The 27191-nt window shown below is 42.5% G+C and overlaps 1 protein-coding gene across 1 annotated transcript; it reads left to right on the top strand.

Moving 5' to 3' along the window:
- kctd1 (potassium channel tetramerization domain containing 1) lies at positions 1–27109 on the top strand. Its single transcript, XM_066677526.1, has 5 exons — positions 1–353; positions 19163–19357; positions 21148–21292; positions 23838–24143; positions 26639–27109. The coding sequence occupies exons 2-5, from the start codon at positions 19191–19193 to the stop codon at positions 26801–26803; spliced, it is 783 nt and encodes a 260-aa protein (XP_066533623.1). The 5' UTR covers positions 1–353; positions 19163–19190; the 3' UTR covers positions 26804–27109.
- The last annotated feature ends 82 nt before the right edge of the window (positions 27110–27191 follow it).

Here is a 27191-nt window from a genome sequence, read left to right as displayed (position 1 = left end):
AAAAATCACAGCCATCATCAGCAGCTCCGCAGCAGCTCGCAGCCAAATCACAACGACTCCTCAGCGGCTCCACGGCAGCTCGCAGCTCGCAGCCAAATCACAGCAAGCATCCGCAGGAACGCAGCGGAACCTCCGCAGAAACGAGGGCGCGCGCACAAGCCGCTTCGCCGCTCTCAGCGCTTCGTTCGGCGGAGAGCCCAGCCGAGTACGAAGGAGGGGCAGCCGAGCACGGATACCCGGCATCCCCCACACAAACACTCACTGGTCTACATACACACACTACCCCGGGAGCACTCAAAACTGGAGCGGACTGAAGAGACGAAGAACGAGGAGAGAGGGGGCGCGTGGTCCAGGTGAGGGGCGCGGGATTTGGGTGTGTGTGTGCGTGCGTGCGCGCGTGTGAGTGTGTGCCTATGTGTTTATACATCCCCCCACCCCGCCTCCCCATCCCCATCTCCCCCAAAACCAGCAGGCAGTGGCTAGGACAGCTGCTTGTACGAACGTACCTGAAAACGGGTGCGTTTTAAAGAGTAAACATCGACTCGTCTTTATTGGCGTGGGTTTCAATGCAGGACGAGAGAGAGATACTTAAGCCTACTCTTCCAAAACTGGTTCTCCAGCCGATCCTGTAACCTCGAGACTAAAAGCCTGAGAGAAACTGGAACTGTAGTCAGTTTTCAGCCGTTAGTCTCTCAGTCGCCTCTGGGCTTTTGTTCAGGAAATTACAGAATATTTATTTTGTTAATTCCATGTTCGAAAATTAAATTGTATTCTGCAGAGTTGTCATATTCACGGACGCTTTACAATATACTTATTCTGCATGCCTTCCATTCGGGGTCACTCTCGTGTGATTGTCTCCCTGTATGTGTGTGTGTGTGTGTGTGTGACTGTGTGACCGGAGCTCTGGTCATCATGCCAGCTGGCGGAGTGTGAGTTGCTGTAGTGAAGCAGGGTGTTCACCAGAAGCTGCTTTTCCGGCTCTGTGAATTGCACTCATGTTGTATTATATTGTTCTCTGGCATTGTGCTCTGCCTGATGGGGACTGTTGCCTGGCCTGGGTATCACACTCTGTGTTTAGCAGCTTTACACCTAAGCATAGCTAAGAGTGTTCTCTGGAGCATTGTTATAGGGGAAACATATAGTGTTACATAAGGATTTGCTTAACTAAAGTACATTTAGACATAGTCTGGTCTTTTTAAGAACTTTGTTCATAAATGTGTTCAAGTGCAGATGTGAAAAACTTCCTAAAGTTAAAGGAGTATCCACATAATTCGAATTTCATAAGGTTTACTCTTAAAAAATTGCTACACAAGGTTCTTGTTATCATTTGTTGTTTATTTAATATATGTCTGAATAACCGCTGCTGCAGAGGGTTGAGTTTGTAAATTAACTTTTAATTGTAGAAAGGATCTTTGCTTGATCTAAAATGTTCAGTAGCAATATATATTTTCTGCCTAAGCCCACACACTTAAAAGGGTGGTTCTACAAGGGTTCTTTTGTAAAGAAAATCTTTATGCATGACTAAAGGAATCTTCATCTTTAGAATGTGCTATAGATGGTTCTATATAGTACCTTTAAGAAAATGGTTCTATATGGCACCAGAAACACTTCTTCTCTTGTAACAATCTTGACATTATAACAATAGAAGAACCTGGTTTGGTGCAATATAAAAGCCTTTTCTGAAAGGTGCTAAATTCATGACCTAATTGCATTGCATTGACCTAATGTTTTTGGCATGGGCTCCATATTGGGGCCCAATTGTCTTGTTACAGCACTACTGTAAACAAATGGGGAAGATGGATAATTTCTCATACACAGCCCCTTTCACTGCGATGGAAAGAGATTTACAACACTGAGAAAGGGGGGATTCACTATGTGCAGTATAATGAGGAGAAAACGAGAGTTACTATCTGTTAGCCACATTAGCATTTTAGTCATATGACCTAGGGCTATCACAATAACCAAAATAGTGCAATACCACACTGTTGATCAGCCAAAGGCAAGGAATGGCAAGAATCATCAGAACCATGATGTATTCATGTTTTCCCTTTTTAGAAGATGCCGTATGCAAAATCTGTGCCAGAAAGGTCATTGTGAAATAGTGAAAATGCAAATTTGAGATCACATTTCTCTACACATCATTCAGCTGTCAAAACCCAACTGCCTCGACCAGTACCAAGTCAATTAGCATCTTCAAAAAGAAGAGTTCAGGACGGTTCCAGGTGACAGTTAGGAATGCAGCACTATAGGATCAGGATAAATTAAGTAATTTGGGGTGGGAATATTGCATATGGCATTGTTGAGCCCCATTAAAACCCAGCAAGGGAAATTCTTTCACCACTGCAGCCCTTATTAGATCTAATAGAGAACTGTTAACTCATCAGTCTCTAATGCGGTTGTCTGCTCTCCTATCTGAATCTGAGTGAGTTATTCATACACAGATCATATAAAAGCTTCAGTAATCTTATTTTATGAATTAATGGTTTGTGCACTCACATAGTGTGTTGCATGTCTCAAATAATATTTAGTGAGCTATATGGTTAAATTTCCCTGTCAAATTAGTGCCTAATTACTGTCTGTATTATTAGTTTATTATGCATGCACTACTTTGGGATGCGGCCCAAGCTCCTCTACTGAGTGACAGATGAACAGCGATGTGTTTAGAAATGTAATTCAGATAAATGGGTCTGGGATACATTCTTATATCTTTTTTAATGTGTTGACAGAAACAATAAAACAACTTAAATTTCACAGTTGTGTGTTTGAGTAATGAGCAGGCCCCCAATAAGGTGGCTACTTTACACTGTGACATGAACTGAAACCCATGAAAAGAATCATCTATAGCACATTCTCCAACAATATGGAGAACACTTTCACAATCAAAGGAACCATTTAATCACGCAAATGGGTATTTAAGTGCTTGTGGTTCTATAAAGAACATTTCCTTTTAAAGAACCATCACTTAAGAGTGCAGTTGACAGGACCGGTTCCTAAAGTTTATGAATCTCTTAAGAATCTCTGGCTGTCTAGATCTGCCGGTTTGAGTCTGTTTTTTGAACATCGCAGTCTTAATGCAGAAATACTCAGTCATGGCTTACTTTGATGAGTCTTCTAGTGAATAAATAAACACCACACAGACATGTTAGCAGGGCTACAAAACTTGATTTTGACTTCATAATGTGTGTAAATCATTTTTATGTTTGATGAGTGTTCATCAAATTATTTGAAAGACAGGTCCTGGAATATCTGACACCATTTTGGTATTTTTCTGGGTCTAACTCTCCATCTTCCACTAATGAAGGGCTTGTTTATGATGTTGTGAACTGGTAATGGGAATTAGAGGAAGGAAAATCTAAAATATACAGGAGTTCTCAGTGATCATCATCTGTGGCTCTAATGTTACACAAACATTCATGTCTGTTTACAGTGCAGGCAGTAGGGCTGTGACCTAAGCCCACGTGCATGGGTCAGTGGCTGAGTGGAACAGGGTGATGGAGAAAAAAAATGAAACCTCTGTTACTGCCTACTCTTTGGGTCACTGCCAAACACAGCTTCACTAAGATTTCAAATGCTGTTTGCTGCATGATATATTGTTTGTTTTGGTATATATATATATGTGTGTGTGTGTGTGTGCATGTGCGTGTGTGTTGCCTGTGGCTGATGATCCATTTGTTTGATGTGTTATTAATATTGTATCGTATGCTCATTAAGGAAAGAGTGACAGACTGTTCCTTACCTAAGGAAACAAACTTCTATTGAGATGGTATCAGTGTATATCCTGTTTCTCTGTGTGCGTGTGTGTGTGTGTGTTATAAGAACAAATGTGACACAGGTTTAACTTAATTTTCAGTTGTTTTTCTGGAAGATGACACACAATTCTAGCTTGTAAATGGATTTACAGTTACTTCTACATCTAATCATGGTCTGCTCCAGTGCAAAGTCAGTTAACATGAAAAATAGTCATTGCAGTAATAATGCATTCTAAATACTGTTAATAATAACATTAATTAACTGTTTGAAAACAACTGTGCCTCTGTTAGTTACTGTTGCTATGCCCATATAACTTTAAGCTCAAAATATGGGGTGGCATATGTAGCGGTTGTGGGGATATATTATTAAAAAATAAATACATTTCAGTGCATGTAGACATTAGTTTTGGGATCTAGTGCACTTACCAACCCAGTCTGAAAACAGGGCAAAAAAAGTTGTTCTGATTTGTTTCGAGTTGTCTCACCTCCTCATCTGAGTTTCTCCAATCAAAGCAGTGCACCCATGTTTTTACGAGTGCTGAGGGTTCAATAAAACAATACAAACATAAGAATGGAGACATAAATGTGTTGATTAATTTGAAAATGAGAACCATGTAAAAATGGCTTTTACAGAAATCTTAGAGCTACTGCTCCTTGCCCCTGGGGTCTCGTGTTGAATAGAGCTGTGTCTTATTCTCAATTAAAGGAACAGGTGCTGAAAAAGAGGACACGTCCAGGTAAAAGAGGACCTCTGGTCACCCTACATTTGCTCTCTTGCATAGTCCATTGTGTGAGGGGTGAGGTGGGGTTATATAGTGCATAAAGTTACAGGGTGCTGTTTCTACTGTGTAGCTGTACGCACTATGTAACCCAACCCAACCCTTACCAATTTACCATGCAAGAGAGTAGATCTAGAAGGGTAAATATGTAGTCGCTAATATCCTGGGACTCTGGCTAGTAGCTGATTATGTAGCAATGACAGAGGCCCTGTTCTCCCTTTTTTAGATCAGTAGAGCATCACAGTGACTCAAAAACTAAATCAAATGCTACAAAATGCCAAAAATAATACATAGTGTTCCTTTAAGACCACTTGTGAATTCTACATGAGATATACATACAACATACGACAATTCAATGATGGCACACATGCAACTAGCCTACATTATTTATAATTATCTGCACACAATGAGAGAAATGAGAGAACTGTATAGTCTGGTTGTTCAGTTGGACTTTTTATCCATGTTATGTTATGTCATGTTAACATGTAACTGGGGTTTACATGTAATTAGGTTAATAGCATTTTTTTACAAATTATCCTGAACACCATTTAAAAATAAACACACACACAATCAATTAATTAAAAAGAATTCCTTAGATTTTCTCTACTAACTAAACTCCCTCGCCCCATCTATATGTGTGGAATGATTCCTGGGCCATTAGTATTTGGTTGGTTTTATAGTTGAACTTGAGCTGATTGAATTTGTGTTCCATAAGCCGAAGGAAAAGTTTTGATTCACATTTAAATACTATAATGTGGCAAAATACAAACTAAATCCTATTGGCACAAGAACTATTTAATATTTAGCATGCGATCAACCACACAGACATTCATTTTTGTATAGAAACACACTTAATAGAAACCTGTATTGCGCTTAATTTAACCACAGAACTGTCTTTACTTAACCACACTTACACACTGTTTATCAAAGCTGGCTTCCCTTCCTCTGTACACTCTAAATTTGAAGTGCTGTACAGCGAGGAGTAGTTATTGAAGTACTTCCTACAGTCTGGGCTTAGTTGCTGAGTTTTCTGACTCACATATAGAATATTCAACATGTTAATACGAGCTTGGAAACATCTCAAACCCAGGTTACTAATCTGTCACTTTCTCTCTGTGTTTCTCTCACCTTTTCACAGTAACTCTCATGCATATGCATCCAAATGAATATGTATAAGATTAAGTTTTAGAAAGCGTAATATGTCAAGGGGGCCTTCCCATGTTTATATTTTCTCTTAAATCTTTATGACTTTTAAGTGGCATATGTGAAGTTATGACAGGTTTTGCCTAAATGAGTAGGTCAGATATTCATGTTGAGTGGAGCTGGTGAAGTGAAGTGGCGAAGAGCCATGGTGTTATGAGTCCGATGACTTCATGTTGTGAAGTGCTGTGGAGTCACTCATTAGCGCTCAAAAGCCTGAAGAAAAAAACTCGCTCTGTGACTAATGAGAATGGTACAGCGAGCAGTTACAATGGATAGTAATATTAAAACTGAAGATTTTGCTTTTCCATCTGTTACATAGCATTTCAGTAGTCCACATTTAGAAGCTTACACACCTCTTAAAAAAAATCAATCTTTGTGATCAACTCAGAAATCAATGTGTTTGCAAAAGTCGCAATGAAAAAGAGAACAAATGCTATCATTTAGCAATTTTTAGATTAACAAAATTTTTATTAATGTGCATGGATATTTCTGCCTCAGTTGTAATTGTCTTTCCAAATGTCCTTGTGGTAGATTAAAAAATGTACAGTCTGACTGCATGTGTTGATTGAATAATCGAGGTGTTTTGTATTAGATGAAGCTTTGAAGATCATTATTTCTTACAAATTTTAAACAAACTTTTAAAATGCAGGAGAAAGCTGGTGTCCCTAAACATTTGACTGGCATTCCAGGCCTGTTTTCTTGTGTCACTTATGCGTGTCCTCTGCAGTCTCTCTGTCATCTAGTCTCTCTCACACACACACATACGCACACAGACACGCATGCATACACACTTACCCTTTCGTGATGGCCCAGGGCTCTGGCAGTTGCTGCAGCTCTATCGCACCTTGGTGTTCATTTCCGCAGAGCTCGGCACCAGGCCTCGGAGGGAGAGGCGATTTGTGACGCTGCGCTTCGCTATGTGCCTCTTTTTTAAGTGCTTCTTCTGAACTTCTCTATCACTGCAGATTAGTCAGGGAGCACATTACCTGCCTGTGCATAAAAAAGCCTCCTCCAATCCTCCACACAGCCATGTAACGAGCCTGATGTGCCTTTTGAAGAGCGGGCATGTTATTTTCCCTCGTGCCTGCGGGGCCACCCTGCCATGCAAATGATTATGAAATTAAATTTAAAACTATACATGTATTCTGCCTCTCTCCCTTATCACCATCTGCACAAAGCGCATACAAATCAGGCCCGGATCAGGGCCCCAGCTCAGGACTGCACTTTAAAGCTCAGCTAATTGCTAATTGGGTATCTAGGTGTGAAATGGGCTCCACTAACGAGAATTTCAAATGTGAAGGAGAGGAGAAGGAGTTTCGTTTTTTTTTTTCTTTCTTTCTTTTTTCCCTTCCCCTCCTTCCTCTTCTTCTTTTACTTCTACATCTCTCTCTGCTTCTCTGTCTTCTCTTCCCTTTGAGAGATGTCATAGCTGTTTCTGGTGACATGCCTGCGGGCAGGAATGACAGAATGAGACAAAAGAAAAGAGGCTTCTCGTTTTAAAATGGAAGCTCATTCGCGCAGGAAGATCTCTGTGCTACTGTGGAGTCAAATGAGAGTCTACTGCTTCTGTACTTAAAGTGAAAGAGCGAGAGATAGGAAGAGTAAGTGAAGTACATTTATATACCAGCGCCTCATATGTACAGACTTCATATGTGAACATTTGTTGCTTTTTGGTTTTGTGAGAAAATAATAGAATCAAGCACTCAAAATAAAAATACAGTTTTACTAGTTTAAACACACTAAAACAAATTAAAACAAATTAAAAGTTATATTAAAAACTCAAGACATTAGAAATATGTTTTAGATTTAAGATGACATCACTTTCCGAGATATAATTCTTTGCAGCGTGAGCGTGAGTTTCCATTGTTTAAGAACAATAAACTAACACATGGAACTATGTTCTCTTGAGTGCCAGAGCACCTCTGAAATGAGTTGGAGTGGCTTTTATGATCCAAAAGAAGTCGTCTAACATCAAAACCTGACCTCCTTAATGCACTTATGACCGTATGCAATCAAATCTGAAAAGATTTTCTCATGTTCTTACATGTTGAGCAATAGCAAGCTGTGAACAGTGAAGGTCAAAACGCATATTTCTACGCTCTTAAAGTTACAGGCTGTTCCACACATCTGACTGAACAAAACTGAATCTGATTCACCACAAGAATGTCATGAGTGTCAGAATAGGACAGTTTATCCATCACTCTCTGGCATTACATGAATAATAGAAGTCTCAGAGGACCAAATGTGATCCAAATGTACAAGTTAGAAAAACCTCGAGGGATTTTAGGCTAAATGTGTTTACTTTCATTTTATTAGGTTGGCAACTAACAGTGTGTGAAATTTCTAAACAAATCCAATACTATATGAAGGCATAGTTCAGCGTAGCCCCAAATAATCATGTGTTCATCAGTGCTGTGACAGTTAACAAGGCTGTAGTAAATCCATGAATGTAATGCATGGCTAGAAAATGGTTTTGAGCATGACCTGCCCATGTAAGGTCCTCCCACATCACCTACAGGGTTCAGGAAAGGACTTGGACTGACCAAAACCTTCATTTTGTTTCTTCTGAGGCTGTGAGTTTGCTCTTGCATTTTGGATCATTGTGTTGCCCCACAATCCACTTGAGTTTCCGCTCATGGACTGATGACCAACTTTCTTCAACAGGGTGTTCTTGCTGAGAGAATTAAGTTCCCTTAATTATGACAACTCACCCAGACCCTGAGGCAGCAAAGAATCCTCCCACCATCATATTACCACCACTGTGTTTGACTGTTTGAAGCTCTTATGGTGGAACTTTGTGTTTCATTTATTCTGAATGTAATGATCATTTACCCACTTTTACCCATTATTTTTTTCTAATGGTGGATTTAAGCTGAAAGTTTCTTGTTCATCTAAGTTTTTGTGATTTCCTGGATTATTCATGTTGCCACTTTGACATGATTTATGGAGACCATTTAGCCTATTCTTATTGCTGGGAATGATTTTGAAAAGTGATGTTTAGCTTCGACAGTAATCTAAGCTTGTAGTAATCTAATGTGGGAGTCTAAGTTAACTGATCAAAATTATCTGTTACGTCTGATTAAAGTCCCTGTCACAAATGTACAGAAACCCAAAACACCTGCAACTTTTGTCCCAGACCTTCATTTCCACTCATTCATTCATTATCTGTAACCGCTTATCCAGTTCAGGGTCAAGGTGGGTCCGAAGCCCACCTGGAATCACTGGGTGCAAGGTAGGAACACACCCTGGAGGGGGCGCCAGTCCTTCACAGGGCGACACACACTCACCTATGGACACTTTTGAGGTACCAATCCACCTACCAACATGTAATTTTTGACTGTGGGAGGAAACCAGAGCACACAGAGAAAACCCATGCCGACACGGGGTGAACACAGCAGACTCCTCACAGTCACCTGGAGTGGGACTGGAACAACCAATCTAGGATCCTGGATCCTCCGTGTGCCTGCTGCGCCACCACGCCGCCCTGTCCCAGACTTTACGTAGACTATATCCTCCTAGGGTCACTCATACTTCTGCACCTTTCACACATGCACGGTAATCCAGAAATGTTCCAGAGTTTACCCAGAGGAGCTGGCAACCACCTACACCGTTCATCCTGGGCATTACCTGGACTTTATCTTGGTAGGGCCCTAGTAAAAACTCCAGGTAAAATCTGTGTCAGCTCATGTGAGAACAGCTTCTCCTGCATGTGCTGCATAGGCACTTCTCCACGCCTAAAGCATGTGTTTCATTTCTCACTGCGAGAACATGACTGACTCAGAAAATCTCCTGCTGTGAGCTGCATGTGTGAAAGACCACTCCAAGATATCTTCAGACCTGATACTCCGGAGTTTCTCTAGAGTGCCTGTGTGAAATATGCACTAGAGTCAGTGCATGTGTGAACACAGCCGCAAATGTCTGGGAGAAATCGTTGCATGCACTGCACAAGCACTGCCCTATGTCTAAGATATGAGGAGTGTTTCCTGCTGCGAGAATATGTCTGACAGAGAATATCTCGCACTGTGTGCTAAATGTCTGAAAAGAAAAACTCCAGAATATAATACTCTAGTTTCTCAAGCGTTTCTGCAGAGTTCAAACACGAAAGGGGCAATGGGCATTTTTGAGAAGCTAAGGAGACAAGGAGGCAGCTGGCAGTGGATAACCTTTTTATTTCAGTGCATGGAACTAATGTTTACATTTCCACACTATATTTGTGTTTAGTCAGATTGCCTTGGTCTTATCTTAAACTCAGTTTGCTTTGACTATGTCTGTGAGGACGCAGCACACTGGCACTGCAGGTAGTGTCACTGCCGCACAGCTCCAGGATCTTGGGCTCCTGGGTTCAGTCCTTGCCTCAGGTCAATGTCTGTGAGGGGTTTGGTGTGTTCTCCATGTGTCTGTGTGGGTTTTCTGCAGGTGCTCTGGTTTGCCCCCACAGTCCAAAAACACATGATGATGGATATGCTGTAACATGCCATTGCTGTAGTACCCACCAGAGTGTGTTGTTTGACTCAGGTCACTTGGGTAAATGCACTCAAATTATAACCCTAACCCCCTTCCTTATTTCTACCCTGGTACCTGGTCATCATGCCTTTCGAGCAGCTGCTGTGATACAATACAGAGCACAAATCCATGACCATGTATTTAGTCATCATTTCCATTCAAGTGGCCTGTGACTTGCCTGTATGGTGAATGTGGGTACCATCTTACCTGGGAATCAGGTGTGATGAACCAGAGCTTGTAAATGGAGCAGGGAATTTGTAAATTGGTCAAAGCAGTTGTAATAGAATTATGACACATTGTCACTGAAGTCAGATGAATTCCAATATAAGAATGACTTGCTGTAGCCCAAAAGCTTGGTATGTCCTTACAAGGACTGTCCTCTGAAGACTTTAGTAGCAAACCTCACTCAAATAGGATCTGTTTCACAGAGAACACTGGACGGAAACAAATTCTGAGATATTTTTTATTTTAACCTGCTGAGAATTGTGGGTTATTTAGTGATACGAAGGGTATGTCAGTAACCTCCTTAAAATCACTCAATGTAGGCTGCATTTCTTGGCTCCTTCTGACTGTAACAGCCATAATGTTAGAGCAGAGAATTGCATCCCACCTCAGCTAAAGCCTATAGGCTTTAGAATGCAGCAAACATTAGTGAAGAGCTTGTGGTGAAATCAAAACATACTTTCTACTGTTGCAATCACTGTTGAAGTGGCTCCTCTGTCATTGATTAAACTCTTAATTATATATATATATATATATATATAACACCACATAGATATGTTAACAAGATTTAAAAATATAATAAAACTTTTTTTTCCCCACTGGAGGGGTCTATATTTTCCAGAATTCATGTGACCTCAAAAGCTAATGAAAACTCCGCCTGCTTTTAGGGTTCCCCCGTGCAAAGATCATACCGATAACTGTTATTAACCAGGGCGGCAGGTAGTGTGGCAGAGACACAGCTCCAGGGACCTGGAGGTTGGGGGTTCGATTCCCGCTCTGGGTGACTGTCTGTGAGGAGTTGGTGTGGTGTCCGCGTGGGTTTCCACCGGGTGCTCCGGTATCCTCCCACAGTCCAAAAACACACGTTGTAGGTGGATTGGCGACTCAAAAGTGTCCGAATGTGAGTGTGTGTGTTGCCCTGTGAAGGACTGGCGCCCCCTCCAGGGTGTATCCCCGGCTTGCGCCCAATGATTCCAGGTAGGCTCTGGACCCACCGCGACCCTGAATTGGATAAGCGGTTACAGATAATGAATGAATGAATGCTATCAACCAGTTCGGCCCCATTATTGCACTTATACTCATGGAAGAATAATGCTAAATATGACCAAGTCTTCAATCTTATGTGCTCCTGGAAAGTTCTGATCGACTCGGTCTATACAGTGCTTTCGCTCTCTCTCTCTCTCTCTCTCTCTCTCTCTGTCTCTCTCGCCACTGTGTATGCAAATGTATGTGTGTGTATAGATCTCACTCTGTCTGTCTGTGTGTGTCTGTTGGTCGTTATTTAGATCTCATTGTGTGTGTGTGTGTGTGTGTGTGAGAGAGAGTTTTCTGCTTAAACTTATAGTGGTCCAATACAGACTGGAGCCTTCTCTCTGGCTCTCTCAGCCATTGTGTGAAAGAGAGAGAGAAAGAGAGAGGAGGGGGGTTGAGTTAATTTTGGGAATACTCTCTCATTTCTCTCTGCACCTTTAAGAGCGCGTGCCTGCCTGTGCTCGTAGCTGAAGGTCACTAAAACACGCGCGCGCACACACACAAAAGCTCTGAGCTCTGCGGTCCAATATAGCGCATGCGCAGTGCCCGGGGACTCATACGGTCTGAGACTGCAATATGGCGAGAATGCCTGGCAGCGGGGAACGCAGCTCGAGCGACGGGGAGAGAGAGAGGGACGGAGAGGAAGAAGAGGAGGAGGACGAAGAGGGAGAGAAGGAAGAGATCCGCGCCATCCGCATCACGGCCGCAGCGGAGGGAGAGTGCGCGGGGGAGCCGCGGGACGCGCGCACGGAGCCGGAGCCGGAGCCCGAGGAGGAGGAGGAGGAGGCGCGCTCCCGCTCCACGGACTCGGATCCCGAAGGCGAGGCGCGCACCCGTTCCCGCTCCAGGTCTCCGTCCGCGCGCTCCCGCCTGAGCGAGAACACGCGCCTCGCCACGCGCTATGCCGTACGCATCTTCCGCGAGTACGTGAGTGAGCGCGCGCCCGGCGCCGACTTTGAGCGCATGGACAAGCACGCGCTGTGCCGCGCGCTGCGCTCCTTCTACGCGGAGGCGCGCTCCAAAAGCGGACAGCCGTACAGCAAGTCATCGCTCGTCAGCATCCGCAGCTCGCTCAACCGCTACCTGAACGAGCCGCCGTTCTGCCGCGCGCTCGACCTCGCCAAAGACCCGGAGCTGCGCGCTGCCAATCAGGCGCTCGCGGCGGCGCTGCGCCGCCTCGAGGAGCGCGGTGCCGCGCCTGTGGTGCAGAAGCAGGCAATCGCGCGCGCTGACCTCCGGCGCCTGTACGCGTCAGCGGCGCTGAGCGCGCGCTCTCCGCTCGGCCTCCTCAACAAGGTGTGGTTTGAAACGTGCATGTACTTTTGCACGCGCGGCCGTGAGAACCAGCGCGAGCTCGACGAGGACTCGTTCGGGCTCGCGGCGGACGAACACGGCCGACGTTTCGTGTACTTCAAAGCGCTCGCGGGTGGCCCATACCATCGTTCGCGCGCCTCCGGCGGCGGCGGTGGCGGGGGCACCACGTGGGGAAAGAGGCGCTCTGGCACAGATGACGATGAGAGCGCGCCGCGCATGTATGAGACCGGCACGGCGCTGTGCCCATACGCGAGCTTCGTCAAGTACCTGGCCAAGCGAAACCCCGCCTGCCGGGCTTTCTTCCAGCGGCCGAGAGAACACTGCAGCGAAGCGGACGCCACGTGGTACGAGAACAAGGCCGTGGGCAAGAACCTGCTGGGCACGCGCATGCAGATGCTGTCGCGCGCAGCGCACCTCTCCAAGACGTACACAAACCACTGCATCGGCGCCGTCTCCATAGCGACATTGCACAGCGTCGCGGGCTTCGGCTCCAAAGCCCCGCCCCCGCAGCCGCAGGACCACGTGCAGCTCGAGACGGAGACGCGCAAAACGAGCAAACGGCCGCCGCCACCGCCGCGCGCTCCCGTCTCGAGCACTGAGCCCGGCGTTGCCGCCAAAAGACTCTGCGCCGAGCGCGAGCACAACGAAGAGGCCACGCACGTGCTGCCAGCGCAGGTAAACCAACAACAGCAAACCAACCACAAACAAAACCTCATTTAACCTGACGTCACGCTCGTGCCCACGTCCATCAGCAGGTCCACAGCGTGACCCTGTGGTCTCCATCAAAGTCTGTGACACTCGGTCCACTCATCCCAAATCCACCAGTTCAATAAAACCAACCCTCCTGCCTGTGTCATGTTTGACTCATCTCTGCGCATCATTCTGAAATATTTGTCTGCTGGAGCCCGGCAAATATTTCCACGCCTCCATTAGTTTAAAAGGGGATTATGAGGGGACTTTGTTGTGTGGCTGTAAACACGGGCCCAGTCCTCTGTCCCATGCCCTGAGCTGGATTGGTCAGAGCTCACCTGAACAGGCTGTCAGTCTACTGATGCTGTAGTGTTATGAGGGAAAGCAGAAAAAGTTGATACACTCCTGGGTGTTCCACAAAGCAGGATTTTTTGTTTAGCAATATAACTTCAGTTTAAAGTTGAGGCTTGTCCAGTAGACATGTCCTTTAGCTCTTTTCCTATTGGACAAGCTTCCCTTTGGGCTTAGGTTATCTGACTGAGAAATCCTGCTTTGTGCAATCCCCTCTCCCACTCCACCACCCCAGCGACTATGGTCAGAAGGCATGTATGCACTCTCTACACAGAACACACTGTATGGCATTTTTAGTTTAACATGGGGGGAAAATAAAGCATAAATGGTGCTATGACTTTTGCACAGGCTCATTTCCAATGCGTTTTTTATTTTCTAAATGTTAAATTAATTCAGCAGATAAAAAAAGTGGACTTATTTTGACTTCTTTCGAAAATAAACAAAACATTTATCTTGAAGTGCCCACAATTTTGCATGTGACAGCAGCCTCCAGCTGTGTGCAGTTTGCTGGTGTTCTGAAGTGAGAGAGCTGTGTGTGGTAGACAGAGGAGCGTTCATCATGCGGCATCAGAACTAATGGGAGGCTCTGGATAGGGACCATGGCTGAAAGTGTTGAAAGTTTATTTGGAGAAGTGTGTAGTTTCAAATGTCCTAGTATCTATTCTGCCTACCAAAACACTGCAGTGCAGAAATACATCTATTTAAGGGAAGAATAGACCTTTCCTAAACACACACACACACTTGACTCAGCCCAGCACGTGTGTTAAAGCTGGGCTACTCTCTCAGTGTAATCTTCATCCTCAGGCACAATCCGTTCTCTCCAAAAAGCCTTAAACATGGTCATTACCGTAGTATTGAGTGTACTGTGGCTAGTAGAAGTATACAAATTCCACAGATCAACTAAGCCATACCATGTTTGTGGATACAATCTCATAAGAGTCCTCATCAACAGTGTGTCATCATTCACTGTCTCCTTGATGTACAATGTCCGTGCTGTGCCGAATCCCTTCATTTATGACATTTCAAGTCAAAATGGCCAATGACCCCAGGTTCCCACCATTACATGCAATTTGAATATGTACAGTGTTTAGGGAGTTTATGCTTTTCTCTTTCTGCAGGAAACATGTTTTCAGTTCAGTTTCCTTACATTTGTAAAGTTCAGTTTCAGTATTCATGTATAACATCACTATTTAAGTGCAACAGCTTAATCCAAAATGGGTTTACATGCAAAGCAAGACCAAATATACACGATTTATTGTTAAATCAGAAAGTGCCAGCATGGATCTCTTCCCCACAAATAACTTCAGAAAATCTGCCTTTTGCTGAAAGCTTATAATCAGGCTATGTATTTGTACCACTCCCTGTAATGACGTTTTGTGATGTAACATTTAAACGCTTTAAACATTTTAAACATCTGGTTCTTATCACCTCCTGACTGATTTAAATATGTGGGAAATGTGACTCTAAAAATGTATACTGCAGTTTACCATTTGAACAAATGCTAATGTTTCTTAATGCTTCTTCTTGCATCAAACAATCTCTCTGACAGATTAGGGGCAGGGGCATTTAAGGGGAAGAGCATGTACACCAATCAGACATGATACTCAAATTTCCTCCTCTTATCTACACTCATTGTCAATTTTATCAGCTTCATTTACCAAACAGGTGCATTTTGTAGACTGTACTACATGAACAGACTGTAGTCCATCTGTTGCTCTGCATACATTGTTACCCTGTTTTACCCTGTTCTTCAGTAGTAAGGGGTAACACAGGACCACCACCAAGCAGGTATTATATGGGTAGTGCATCAATCTTAGCAGTGCTGCTGGAGCATTCCTACCCTCCTCTGAATGTTATGAGCCTTGAGCAGCAATAACAGAAGCTCTCTTCTCGCTATTACAGGCAAATGAATCATGAACAGTGATTCTGAAGCTGTAATTGTAAGGTAAAAAAATATTATTAAGTGTTCTTTTAACAAGCCCTGTCCAGTGTTACAATACATAAAACACTAATATGTGCTGGATAGCAGTATGTTAGCAACTCTGACGACTGCACTGTCATTTGACACCTCTAAAGATGCTGAGGATGTAGACAGTGCTGCATGGTTAATGGCAGGGTTAAAAAGGCTTTGTATGTTGGAGGAGGTGGGTGGACACAGAATTTCACCATCTCTGACAGGCTTATTATTATTACATTAGAAACAGGCAAGAGCAACAGCTTTCCCATCATAATTGAAACACATACACTATATGACCACAGATGTGTGGACACCTGCTCATCCAGTACTTTTTTATTTATTTATTTATTTTTGTTTCTTACCCCATTTATTGCAGTAACAACTTCTACTCGTCTGAGAAGGTTTCAAATGCTGATACATTTGTGATGTGATGGCATTCATCCACCAGGGTGGTTCTGGATCATTTAGAGTTTTATTATTATTTTTTATTATTATATATTATTATTAGAGTGGCACGGTGGTGCTGCAGGTAGTGTCACAGTCACACAGCTCCAGGGACCTGGAGGTTGTGGGTTCGAGTCCTGCTCCGGGTGACTGTCTGTGAGGAGTTTGGTGTGTTCTCCCTGTGTCCGCATGGGTTTCCTCTGCGTGCTCCGGTTTCCTCCCACAGTCCAAAAACACACGTCTGTAGGTGGATTGGCAACTCAAAAGTGTACATAGGTGTGAATGTGTGAGTGTGTGTTACCCTGTGAAGGATTGCCGCCCCCTCCAGTGTATGTTCCTGCCTTGCGCCCAGTGATTCCGGGTAGGCTCCGGACCCACCACGGCCCTGAACTGGATAAGCGGTTACAGACAATAAATGAATGAATGTTTGGGATGGGCAGTATATTGTTAAAATATTAACATGGCATACAGTATTACCATGGGGGTGGGGTTGCAGTTCAGCTCAGTGCAGCCCGACTGTGCACACCCCGACACGCGTGTTGATGATAAAATCCTCTTTCTGAGAGAGCATATTTCAGTAAAAGATAAGAGAAATACGACAAGTTCTACGCTATTTAGAAGCACAGCTAACCAGCAGGCACTTGTGGTTTAGCATGCTAGAGCAGATAATTTTCTGTGAAGTGAGGCTCAAAACACACATATTTAGAGGATTAAGCCTCATACCTGTGAGAACAAAGTCAAGTGAAGAAGGGGTATATTGTCTGTTTTCAGCTTCCTTCCTTTCCCTTTAACCCGAACTCAGCCCTAAAATCACACTTGTGGTGGGCTACTCGGCTTGTGGTTTTATACCTACCTGTTTTGTAAAGTGTGATCACCAGTCAGCCCCACAGCACCCCCTCCCTTTGGTTCTCTTAAATGCATGTAAATAAACTCTTTGGCCTTTTTCTAAAAACACAGAACAGAAACACTGCCCTTATTTAAAGATACAGTCCACGTTTTTAAATACAGCAGTATATGGTATTACCATTATACCACCCAACATTAATGCAGGTTGACCTTAGGCTCAAGTGCAGCTACTCCAGAGTGTCCCATTTTGTTTTATGCTTTTCTGTAGATTTTACAAGCTATAATATGCACAAACAAGCAACTTAAATGAGCTAAATTCATTACAAGTGATGTCTACAAACCTGGGCATTGTGAATATACATACATAATTTTAAAAAGATGAGGCAAAGTTCTGAAAGCCTACAGAGTAGCTTTCACAAAAACTTAGTCAAACCCATCAAAAAAGACTTTTTAGCGCTGTACTGTAGCAGCCTGATTCCAGCAGCTAAGTGCATGATTACAGTGGGTTAATGCTTATTTTTTTCAGGTCAGTATATAAGCCAGGGCATAGAATTCATCTTCTCCACACAGCTCATCCTCCAAGACAGTCGGCCTCAGATAAGATTACTATGCTTTTGGCTAAATGGGCACAGAGACGGGTTAGCGCTAACAACACTTATGCTTTGTGGGTTTTTTGTTTGCTTTCTTCATCTTTAAAGGAGCGAGAGTTTGCCAGTGGCTGTTGCATTGCGCCTCGCTAAATGCTGACCGCTGAGATTCGCCAAGCAGCTTTTTCACAGCACAAGTAGATGATATGATCTCAGACAAAACGCCAGAGCAGTCTTGCAGATGCTAATGAGAACAATTATAGCACAGCCACAGTAATGACTGTAATTACCTGCTGACAGCCAAATCAGTGACAGCAAATTTACTGACCACCGGTGTGGCCATTGCTATGCTAGTAATGGCACAAATGTGCAATTATGTAATTGCTTGTCCCTTAACAAGATATGGTTTATGTTGTTGTTTGTATGATTTTTTTCCTACAATCTTTTTCACCTCTCTTGTTCGTCAGTGCCATGGCCTAAATTCAGAACTGTCCTCTTGTCATATGGTCACATGAGCCATTAAGGGGACTGGACATTCACTGCAGTCCCACAGGGACACATTTGCTGCCTCCAGGGTGTCTGTCCAACTGTTTCTCTCTCTCTCTCTCTGTCTCTCTCTTTCTCTCTCTCTCTCTCTCTCAAACACACATACACAGTTAACACTGCGAGTAAGAATAACATGTTTCCAGCCTATCCTTATGTGGTAGTAACCCAAATATTTAGTGGAAACCTACTCATCCTACATTTGTTCTGAAATTAAGGGCAGTAATAGGTAAATTCTTGTAAAATCTCTGCTCTTCCCTGAATGCTTTAGACAATATCTCAAAATATTTTTGATGACATTCAGGAACAAGGTCTTTACTGAGATCAGGTGCTGATTTTGGGCTATAAAAGAGTTTAAAAGCCACTCAAACCCATGCTGAAGTTACTATATGGTGTCCAAAATACACAAAATACAAAGTACACAGTTCCACTGCTTCACAGCCCTGTGCCTGGGGTTTTCATTCCCCACTTGTCCACACTTGGCATTGTAACTTAAGGCTACAGAGAATACAAATTAATTTCATGCTTTTTTATGGAAATGTGTGTGTGCAGCTGAAAGTGTTGTTGTACGATGGGTGTATCTTAAATTTATGGAACTCTTTAGTAACGAGTATCTACAAACTTCTAGAACAATAGCATATAAAAGTCAAACGTACACCCGATTACTTATTACTACAAATTAAATGTGACCTCAGTAGTCATTACATTACTTTTGTGTTACTCTCTTAAACCATGAAGGCTAGTCAGCGAAGGGAAAGCCCAATAAAACTCATGAATAAAATGTAAATGTGCAGAGCGATATTAATCTTTATGAGAATTCTGTATGACTTTTATGGTAACATGATTAAATAGAATCAAATCCCACATAAAGAGGATGACTTATATATTGTACAAATGGTCTTCACTAACTCTTCAGTGTATATGTGTCTGTCTGTGTTTGAGACAGGAGCATCACAGCAGCAGTGTGGCAATGTCGACTCGGCCATTGTTGGCTCGCTCTCCGGCCTCCCCACTGAGCACAGCTGGCATCCCCACACCTGCTCAGCTCACCAAGGCCAACGCTCCAGTGCACATTGACGTGGGTGGACACATGTACACCAGCAGCCTCGCCACACTCACCAAATACCCAGAATCCAGGTAAAAACACACAACTCAGCACTCATGCACACTCCATTACTAATGTAAGAGGATCAGGAATGTAGCTGGCATGCTCTAGGCTGATGTGTTTTGAGCAATGTTTTCTGGGTTTGGAGTGAGAGCATGTTTTTTCTTTGTTGCATTCAGTTGTAAATCAAAGTCTCACCCCATTTACCTGTTTTCTTTCACTAGTCATATTGTCACTGTTCTCATTCAGACACCCATGTCATCCCTAATTGCTTATTAGCACAAAACAGATGTCATGCTGTCTGGGTTTGTGTGTGTGCTTCATGTATGAGTCGTTTGTCCTTTACATGGCTTACATATCTGAGTATGCTTGCCCGTTCTGTGTGAGTGTGTGTCTGTCTGTCTTGTCTGTGCTCATTAGCTCGCTGACCGGTACATTTCTGCAGTGCCAGGGAGCATTAATGTCTTGTGGCTGCTGACTGAGTCAAACATCAGACGAGAGGCAGAGAGGAGCCTGCAGCACAGTGTCTCCATCCAACGCCATTCCTTACTGCCATTTACTCAGACTCTCCTGCATACAGTCTAACTGCATCTCGTACAATCTCACACAGTCTCCCGTACTGATATAAAATCTCACAGCATCTCAAAACTAACTAACTAAGATTGCATGGAGTACAAGAGAAGTTGAATATGAATGAGTGTGGGAGTGAGTAAAAATGGCAGTAAGACACTCACATAGGCTCATTATCTCACAAACTGTCATATAATCTCATGCAGTCTCATAAACCATACCATACAAAGTAGCTTCATATATTCTCACATAAACTCATTTAGTCTCATATAATCTGGTCTAATACACTAGCATATAATCTCACTGTCTATTACATTTTCTCACACAGCCTTTCTCTTTCCTTCATTTTACTTTCCTCTCAAAGCCCATTTCCTTCTCAATAAGTCTCACACAGTCTCATAACATCATATAGAGTCTCACTGCCTCTTACAGTTTGGCAATGTTGTAGTCGCACACAGACTTTCAGAAACAATCTGTTAGTCTTAAGTGCACATACTTTCAGTCTAATCTTATAGATCCCAATATTCGTGTACAGCAGCCTGGCACCCAACATACTGTGTCCAAGAAAAATTCAGATTTTATTCATTTTGCCTCATAATATCTCTGATATATGATCATTATATAGCAAGCGGTAATCCACAATACAGCATGCAATCTCCTAAATACTAGCTGTATTTCACTCACAGTGCCGCTCTACAGCTGTGTCCTGTCTTTATACTTATGCTCCATGTCCTGACGGGAGTGGTCTATAGGGGCGTGGTTAGAGGTAAAATGTGACACATGTAGCTGGGGTCAGTTTCACTGCTGGCTACAGCCACATCTTCATTTTGACGGCGTCGTCACTGCATTGCACATGACTGTGACATCTGCATCAGCACACGCAAAGATGCCCCAGGTCATGCCCACTCTGATGCTGATCTCTGATAATGATTTTGGTGTGTGTGTGTGTGTGTGTGTGTGTGTGTGTGTCCAAATAATCTGTGGTGAATTAGAATCACCATCAAACTGGAATGCAGTTAAAAGATGTATGTAGTATACCCAAAGACACAGGTGCTTACTTTAACACTTGCAGTAGCTCCCTCATGTGGCATATTCTTATGTCTGTCCATCTCTGAGAAACATCAGTGTTTTTTGTTACTATTGTTGTTACATTCTTATGAAACAAGTCAATACAACAAAGTCCACAGTGGCCGTGAATATTTAGGCAGTGTCAATAAGAGAGAAACCAAGATTAATTTTCTGTCTCACCCAGGATCGGTCGACTGTTTGATGGCACAGAGCCCATAGTTCTGGACAGTCTGAAGCAGCATTATTTCATTGATCGAGATGGTCATATGTTTCGCTACATTCTCAACTTCCTCAGGACTTCTAAACTCCTCATACCAGATGACTTTAAGGTGAGTGTGTCCCCTTATCATTGTCATGTTCCTGTCAATCATCAGCACCTCAAAAAGGATACACCATTTGGTTTAGTGTGCATTTTTACAGTTACGCAATCATTTTGGTGCAAATGTGTTGAATCCTTTGATATATCATTTTAAAGGGATAGGAGCAGAGAAAGTCATATTTTCATACTTTTCCTGGTCTGTCTGTAAACCTGGACAGAAGTACCCAAAAAATTTGAAGCTTGTAAGTATAATGAACTTGGTTATTTTTTAACAAGGGCTCCAAATGTCATTGGCGACACTGATTTTGTTAAACTCGCCAAGAGCTTAAATTGTTATATCCTGTTACTGCTTAATCATGATCAGAGTTGCAACCCCCTGAAAAAGGCAACCCCCAAACAGCACAACAGTCCAATGCAGGGCATCACACTCTCACTCAGCCTCTCAAAAAATTCACACCTGTGGACAGTTTTGTAAAAGCAATCAACCTTCCAATCTAATGTAAACCAACATGTGTTTTTGGACTGCTGGAGGAAACCCACACTGAAGGCAAACACAACTCCTTACTGAGAGTGACCCTAGGCTAGTATCCTTCACCCAGGAGATATGTGGCAGTGACACTACCTGTTACACTACCATGTCACCCTGAGTTTAGATCCCTATGCTGCAAATTAAACATAGCCATTTTATTTAATGTCCATAAATGATTTGTACTTTAACATTTAAAATGCACTCATTCACATAAAAAATATAATGCACCTAGGATTGCTGCAAAACCCAGCATGCAGTTATGCCACAGGCAGATATGTAAATACTGCCACACGATTAGACTGACTGCCACAAGAGCTTGCAAAAATGCTTCATAATTTGCCCTATAAAAAGACACTCAGAGGCTACTTCTGGTCAGTGTACTAGTTGTGTGAGATTGTTGATTACTAGACACCTCCACTTGTGGTGTCATAGACGAACAACCTGGACTGCAACAGACTGGAACCCTATCGTTTTTAGAGACATATCCAGGTTCTGTTTGGGATCAGAAAATTGTCAGGTTCCAGCTCTTCAGTGCTGCTAATGATTTAGAGAGACTCAATGCCCCAACTGCTGGTGTGATGATCAAGACATCCCAAGTCTCCTGGAAGTTCCTCCCTGAAATTAGTTTTTGCAACTTGAGATGTCGCATATGACAGTAATACGAGAACAGTGATACGAGGGACACTCAGCGATATGTGCAGGAAATCCGGTGGCTATACTTGTTGCCTCTCATGGTAAGACTTCCAACAGGAATTTTTCAGGAGGATAATGTTCGCCCTCACATTGCAAGGAGGGTTTCCCAGGAATGTCTCCACCAAACTGCAACATTTCCTCGGCTTTTCTGGTCATTATATTCGTTACCAAATGAGTATTTATGGGACCAATTGGGATGCAAATGTGCAGGATCTACCAGCCCAGCTGCAACATCTCTGGGCAAATGTGCGGTACAGAACCTGTACGCCTCTACGCCACAATGTATCTCATTGTGTTATCAAGGCTAGAGGCAGCCCAATAGGGTACTAGAGGCTCCTTTTTAATATAGAATTTTCCCCAGTAAACCTTTGGTCTAATATAAACATAGCACAAAAATTAAGGAAATTTGTGTTTGTAGATTATTTAATTGTTGTAACAATGCGTCTTGGCAATAAATCTTATACCATTGGAAAGCCTGTTAATTTCCCTTTTAAATGTTGCCACATTTGTAAGGAACATGCATTTGTGGGATGAGCAGTAGAGCCGAGTATGTGGGTTGCACCCATGAAAAATTTGCCAAATTCTCTCTGCCAAAGCCAAACAGCTTATTCTGACATTGATTTGTTTGGTGTGTGGTGGACTGGATGATTGAAGTTTGAAAAAACAAGACGTATTGGCAATTGAATAATATATTCATTTAACAAAAAGGAGCCTCAGTAGCGTGTGGAAGAACCATACACAGCCACAAAAACCTGGCACCTCCTGCTCATGCTGGTCACCAGCCTGGTAACACACTGCTGTGGGATGGCATCCCATTCTTCAACCAGCATTTGTCACAAGTCAGCCAGCGTGGTTGTGTTGGTCACTGTGGCACGAACAGCACGCCCAAGCTGATCCCACAAGTGTTCAATGGGGTTGAGGTCAGGACTGCAGGCAGTCAAAGAAATAATCTACCAAACACACATTTCCTTACTTTTTGTGCTATGTTTGTAATCACTTGAATATATCATCATTCCAAGCACACATATAAAACTGTATTAGATTCCACCAATCAATTCTACTTCTTGGTGCATTTGTTTATAAGTGAATGTAGTAAACTAGTGGTGAACCTGATGAAAATATGTTTTCTTGATGGGCTTTGTATGTGTGAATCAGACAACTTAAAATAACTGCAAGTAATGATGCAATTTTTGTCATTTTAAAAAGCACTTTAAAATTATCCTGACCTTTGTCCAATGCAGAAGTTCACATAGGTTTACAACAAGAAAATCAGTCAGACCTATGTTTCTTTGTGTGAATCTTTGTGTGCGTGTCTGTGTGTTTATTTGTGCAGGACTATTCTCTGCTGTATGAAGAGGCTCGATATTTCCAGCTGCAACCTCTGTTAACAGAGCTGGAACGCTGGCGTTCAGAGCGAGACTCAGGGTGTGTGTCGAGGCTTTGTGAGTGTGTGGTGGTCCGAGTGTCCCCCGAATTGGGTGAAAGGATCACACTGAGTGGGGATAAGGCTCTCATCGAGGACATCTTTCCTGAGATCGGAGACGTCATGTGCAATTCGGTGAATGCAGGATGGAACCATGATTCAACTCACGTCATCCGCTTTCCTCTAAATGGATACTGCCATCTTAACTCTGTGCAGGTATGTCATCTGAAGTATTGCATACATGATATACATGGATGAGAGACTGCATGTCAATGCATGTCAAAACAAATGGTTGGTTCTCTTGGATCAAAATCTAAGCTCTAGGAAACATACAGGACTCAGCACAGTTTGTTTTTGTACAGCCAACAATTATTTGCTCTGAAACGGAGGTTCTGAGTGTTTGTGTGGCTTAGTGTATTTTTAAAATACAAGCCGTAACATATTGAAATAGCAACTACATTTTATTGAATACATTTTTTTCAGAATAAAAATTATATTATTGTCTTCAAAAATACTTAGCAGAAGTAAACCTACCAATAAATGCAAAATATGCATTATCTGTTTATGTGAAAATTACATATCCTGTACAATGAACATATGTTTGCAATATTTAATGCACATTATTGCATTACTGCTGAATTTAACACGTTGAGAACTTACAATATAAAATGTGAGGCCCTATTTCCAGGAGATCAGAGTTTGGAAGCCAGATGGTGCCTCAGCTTATTTCGCTTTGCTCTCAGAGTGGGTAGGATGGCACCCCCTCCCCCGTTACTCTCTAGTATTAATTAGCACAGGTGTCTGTCAGCTGATGTGACAGATCTGGGCAGTTTGTTCTCTCTGTTGCTAAAATGCTCAGTGGCATAGCATCAGTGGCAGCATCAGTGGCAGCATCAAGGCAGTGATTGGCCTCAGCTCTTGGAGGAAGCATATGTTAGCCTTCACTCTCTCCAAGGCTGTTGGCAATGTACAAGATTGGGGAGACACTGAGAGGGTAGAATAGTAGACAACTATTACATGGGAACAACTGTTATTTTACTGGTGATATCATTCATAAAAACTAATAAAAAGTGTGCTCTAAAATGTATGGAACAATACCATATTTAAGACTGCTACTTGTAAATATTATTCTTATTTTATCTTATTTTTATCTTATTTTAGAAAATCAGCAAAAACATATAATTTGACTAATGGTTTTGAAATGGAATATCACTGACTTATTTTATCATTTTATTTTGAGTGCATATAACTGAGTAAATGCACCAGGTTTATCCCCTAGGTTTAAAAAAATGTTTGCAAAGAATGGTTTGCAAACATGTCCTCAGCTAATGGTTAAATTATAAAAATGCACAAAAACTAGAGGATATTGGTATCGATCCGATACCAAGTAAATACAGGGCCAGTATCGCCGATATTGATACCACAACTTCACGGGGGGGGGGGGCTGCTATGCGCTGCCTCGCACACAGACTTTAGCGACAGAGCGGTGGGAGAGAAAAAAGGCTTGAGTATCGTTCTTTTCCACGAGTATTGATCAATACCAATACCAGCGTTGGTATCGATTTTATCGATATTTGGATCGATCCGCCCACCTCTAACAAAAACCAGGCCTACAATAAGTGCAATTAATATATTTGCTATAATTCTGTTATTCTTTTTTACTAATATATACATTTTTAGCTTTGATTATATGCTTTCCATTATTGCACAATAAATGTAGCCAACACTAGCTGTTTTACCAGGAATCAGATCATACTTGAAGAAATACCAAATCACACTGCACTGTTCTCTTCTGATGTTTCACTCTTTTGTAAAGAGTAGGTAAGCACACCTTAGCTAAGCTTCAATCATTACTTAGGCCATTGCCCAAAGTTGTTGCTGTTGTTTTGTACAGTATGTGTAAATTTGAAGACCATCAACGCATTTGAAATGACAGATAACCTGCAGTTTTACTTTACTTGTGTTTTAGTCTCATTTCATTATAATCTGTTTTGTTCGATAAAGAGCAGTTACTCTGTGCCGTGTGTATGTATTTTGGCGGGTGTTTGAACTTACTCAATTATTAAATCGTTTGCCCCGTGGCACCTGCGGTCACACTAATGGAATGTCGAGGAAGGGCCAAGGACAGAAAGAAAATGTTAGAAGAAAGAGAAGACAAAAGGTTATAAGGTAAATGGACGAAAATGGACAGAGTACCAAAAGACAAGGATGAAAAAGAATTTAGTCTTAGAAGAGAAAAGTGAGAGATGTAAGGGAGGATGAAGATACAGGGAGGGGGGAGCTAGAGGAAGAGGAAAAAGAAGGGTGAGGGAGGGAGAGAGATATGGAGGAACAGAGGGAGCCTGAGGGCACTCTAATGGAAAACAATCTCACAGCCCTGTGGAGGGAATATCTGGAGGACTGAGAAATGAATATGTGTGTGTGTGTGTGCGTGTGTGTGTGTGTGTGTGTGTGTGTGTGTGTGTGTTTGTGTGTGTGTGTGTGTAAAAATGTTTTAGAATTTATTGGGTCAGTACAATTTGCTCAGATGCATTATATTACTTCCACTGTGTATTTATGTATAGCAGTGTGTCTTTTATTCACAGCTGAATGGTTTTGTAATTCTATATCACAGTTGATATGCTGTTCTGCAGATTGATATGAAAACAAGATTAACTCTGGTGTCTGTGTGTGTGTGTGTGTGTGTGTGTGTGTGTGTGTGTGTGTGTTAGGTTCTGGAGCGGCTCCAGCAGAGGGGTTTTGAGATTGCTGGCTCATGTGGAGGTGGTGTGGACTCATCTCAGTTCAGCGAATACGTTCTGCGCAGAGAGGTCAAGAGAGGTCAGCGTGGAGTCACAACCTCTGTCATTCGAATAAAACAGGAGCCACTGGACTAGAGGAAAAACAATACAAAAAAAAAGAAAGACTTTTTAAAAGGATAGGCATGACAATGGGATATTTCTGCTACAGCACCTCGAGTATATACAGTGGGTATATACAACAAAAATGTCAATGTAAAGGAAATCTTTTTTTTTCTTATTTAAATGACCGTATTCTTACTCAAACACTCCTAATTCATTGATTGATTTAAAACAGGGCAAAAGTTTGTTTTAAAACTTTTGACTTGGGCACATCTTCATTAATGATATTAGAAGAAACTACTTCCAAAACCGTTCTTTCATGTTCCTGTAGTCTTAACAGTTGGTGAGTGCTGATGCTAAGAGTAAATATGGTACTGACAATCCAGAACCATGAAGACTGTGTATGAAAACAGCACACTATATA

This window comes from Hoplias malabaricus, chromosome 7 (assembly GCF_029633855.1).
Source record: "Hoplias malabaricus isolate fHopMal1 chromosome 7, fHopMal1.hap1, whole genome shotgun sequence".
Taxonomy (NCBI): Eukaryota; Metazoa; Chordata; class Actinopteri; order Characiformes; family Erythrinidae; genus Hoplias; species Hoplias malabaricus.
Note: the sequence above shows the minus strand (reverse complement) of the source record. Positions and strands in the feature narration are given on the sequence as shown.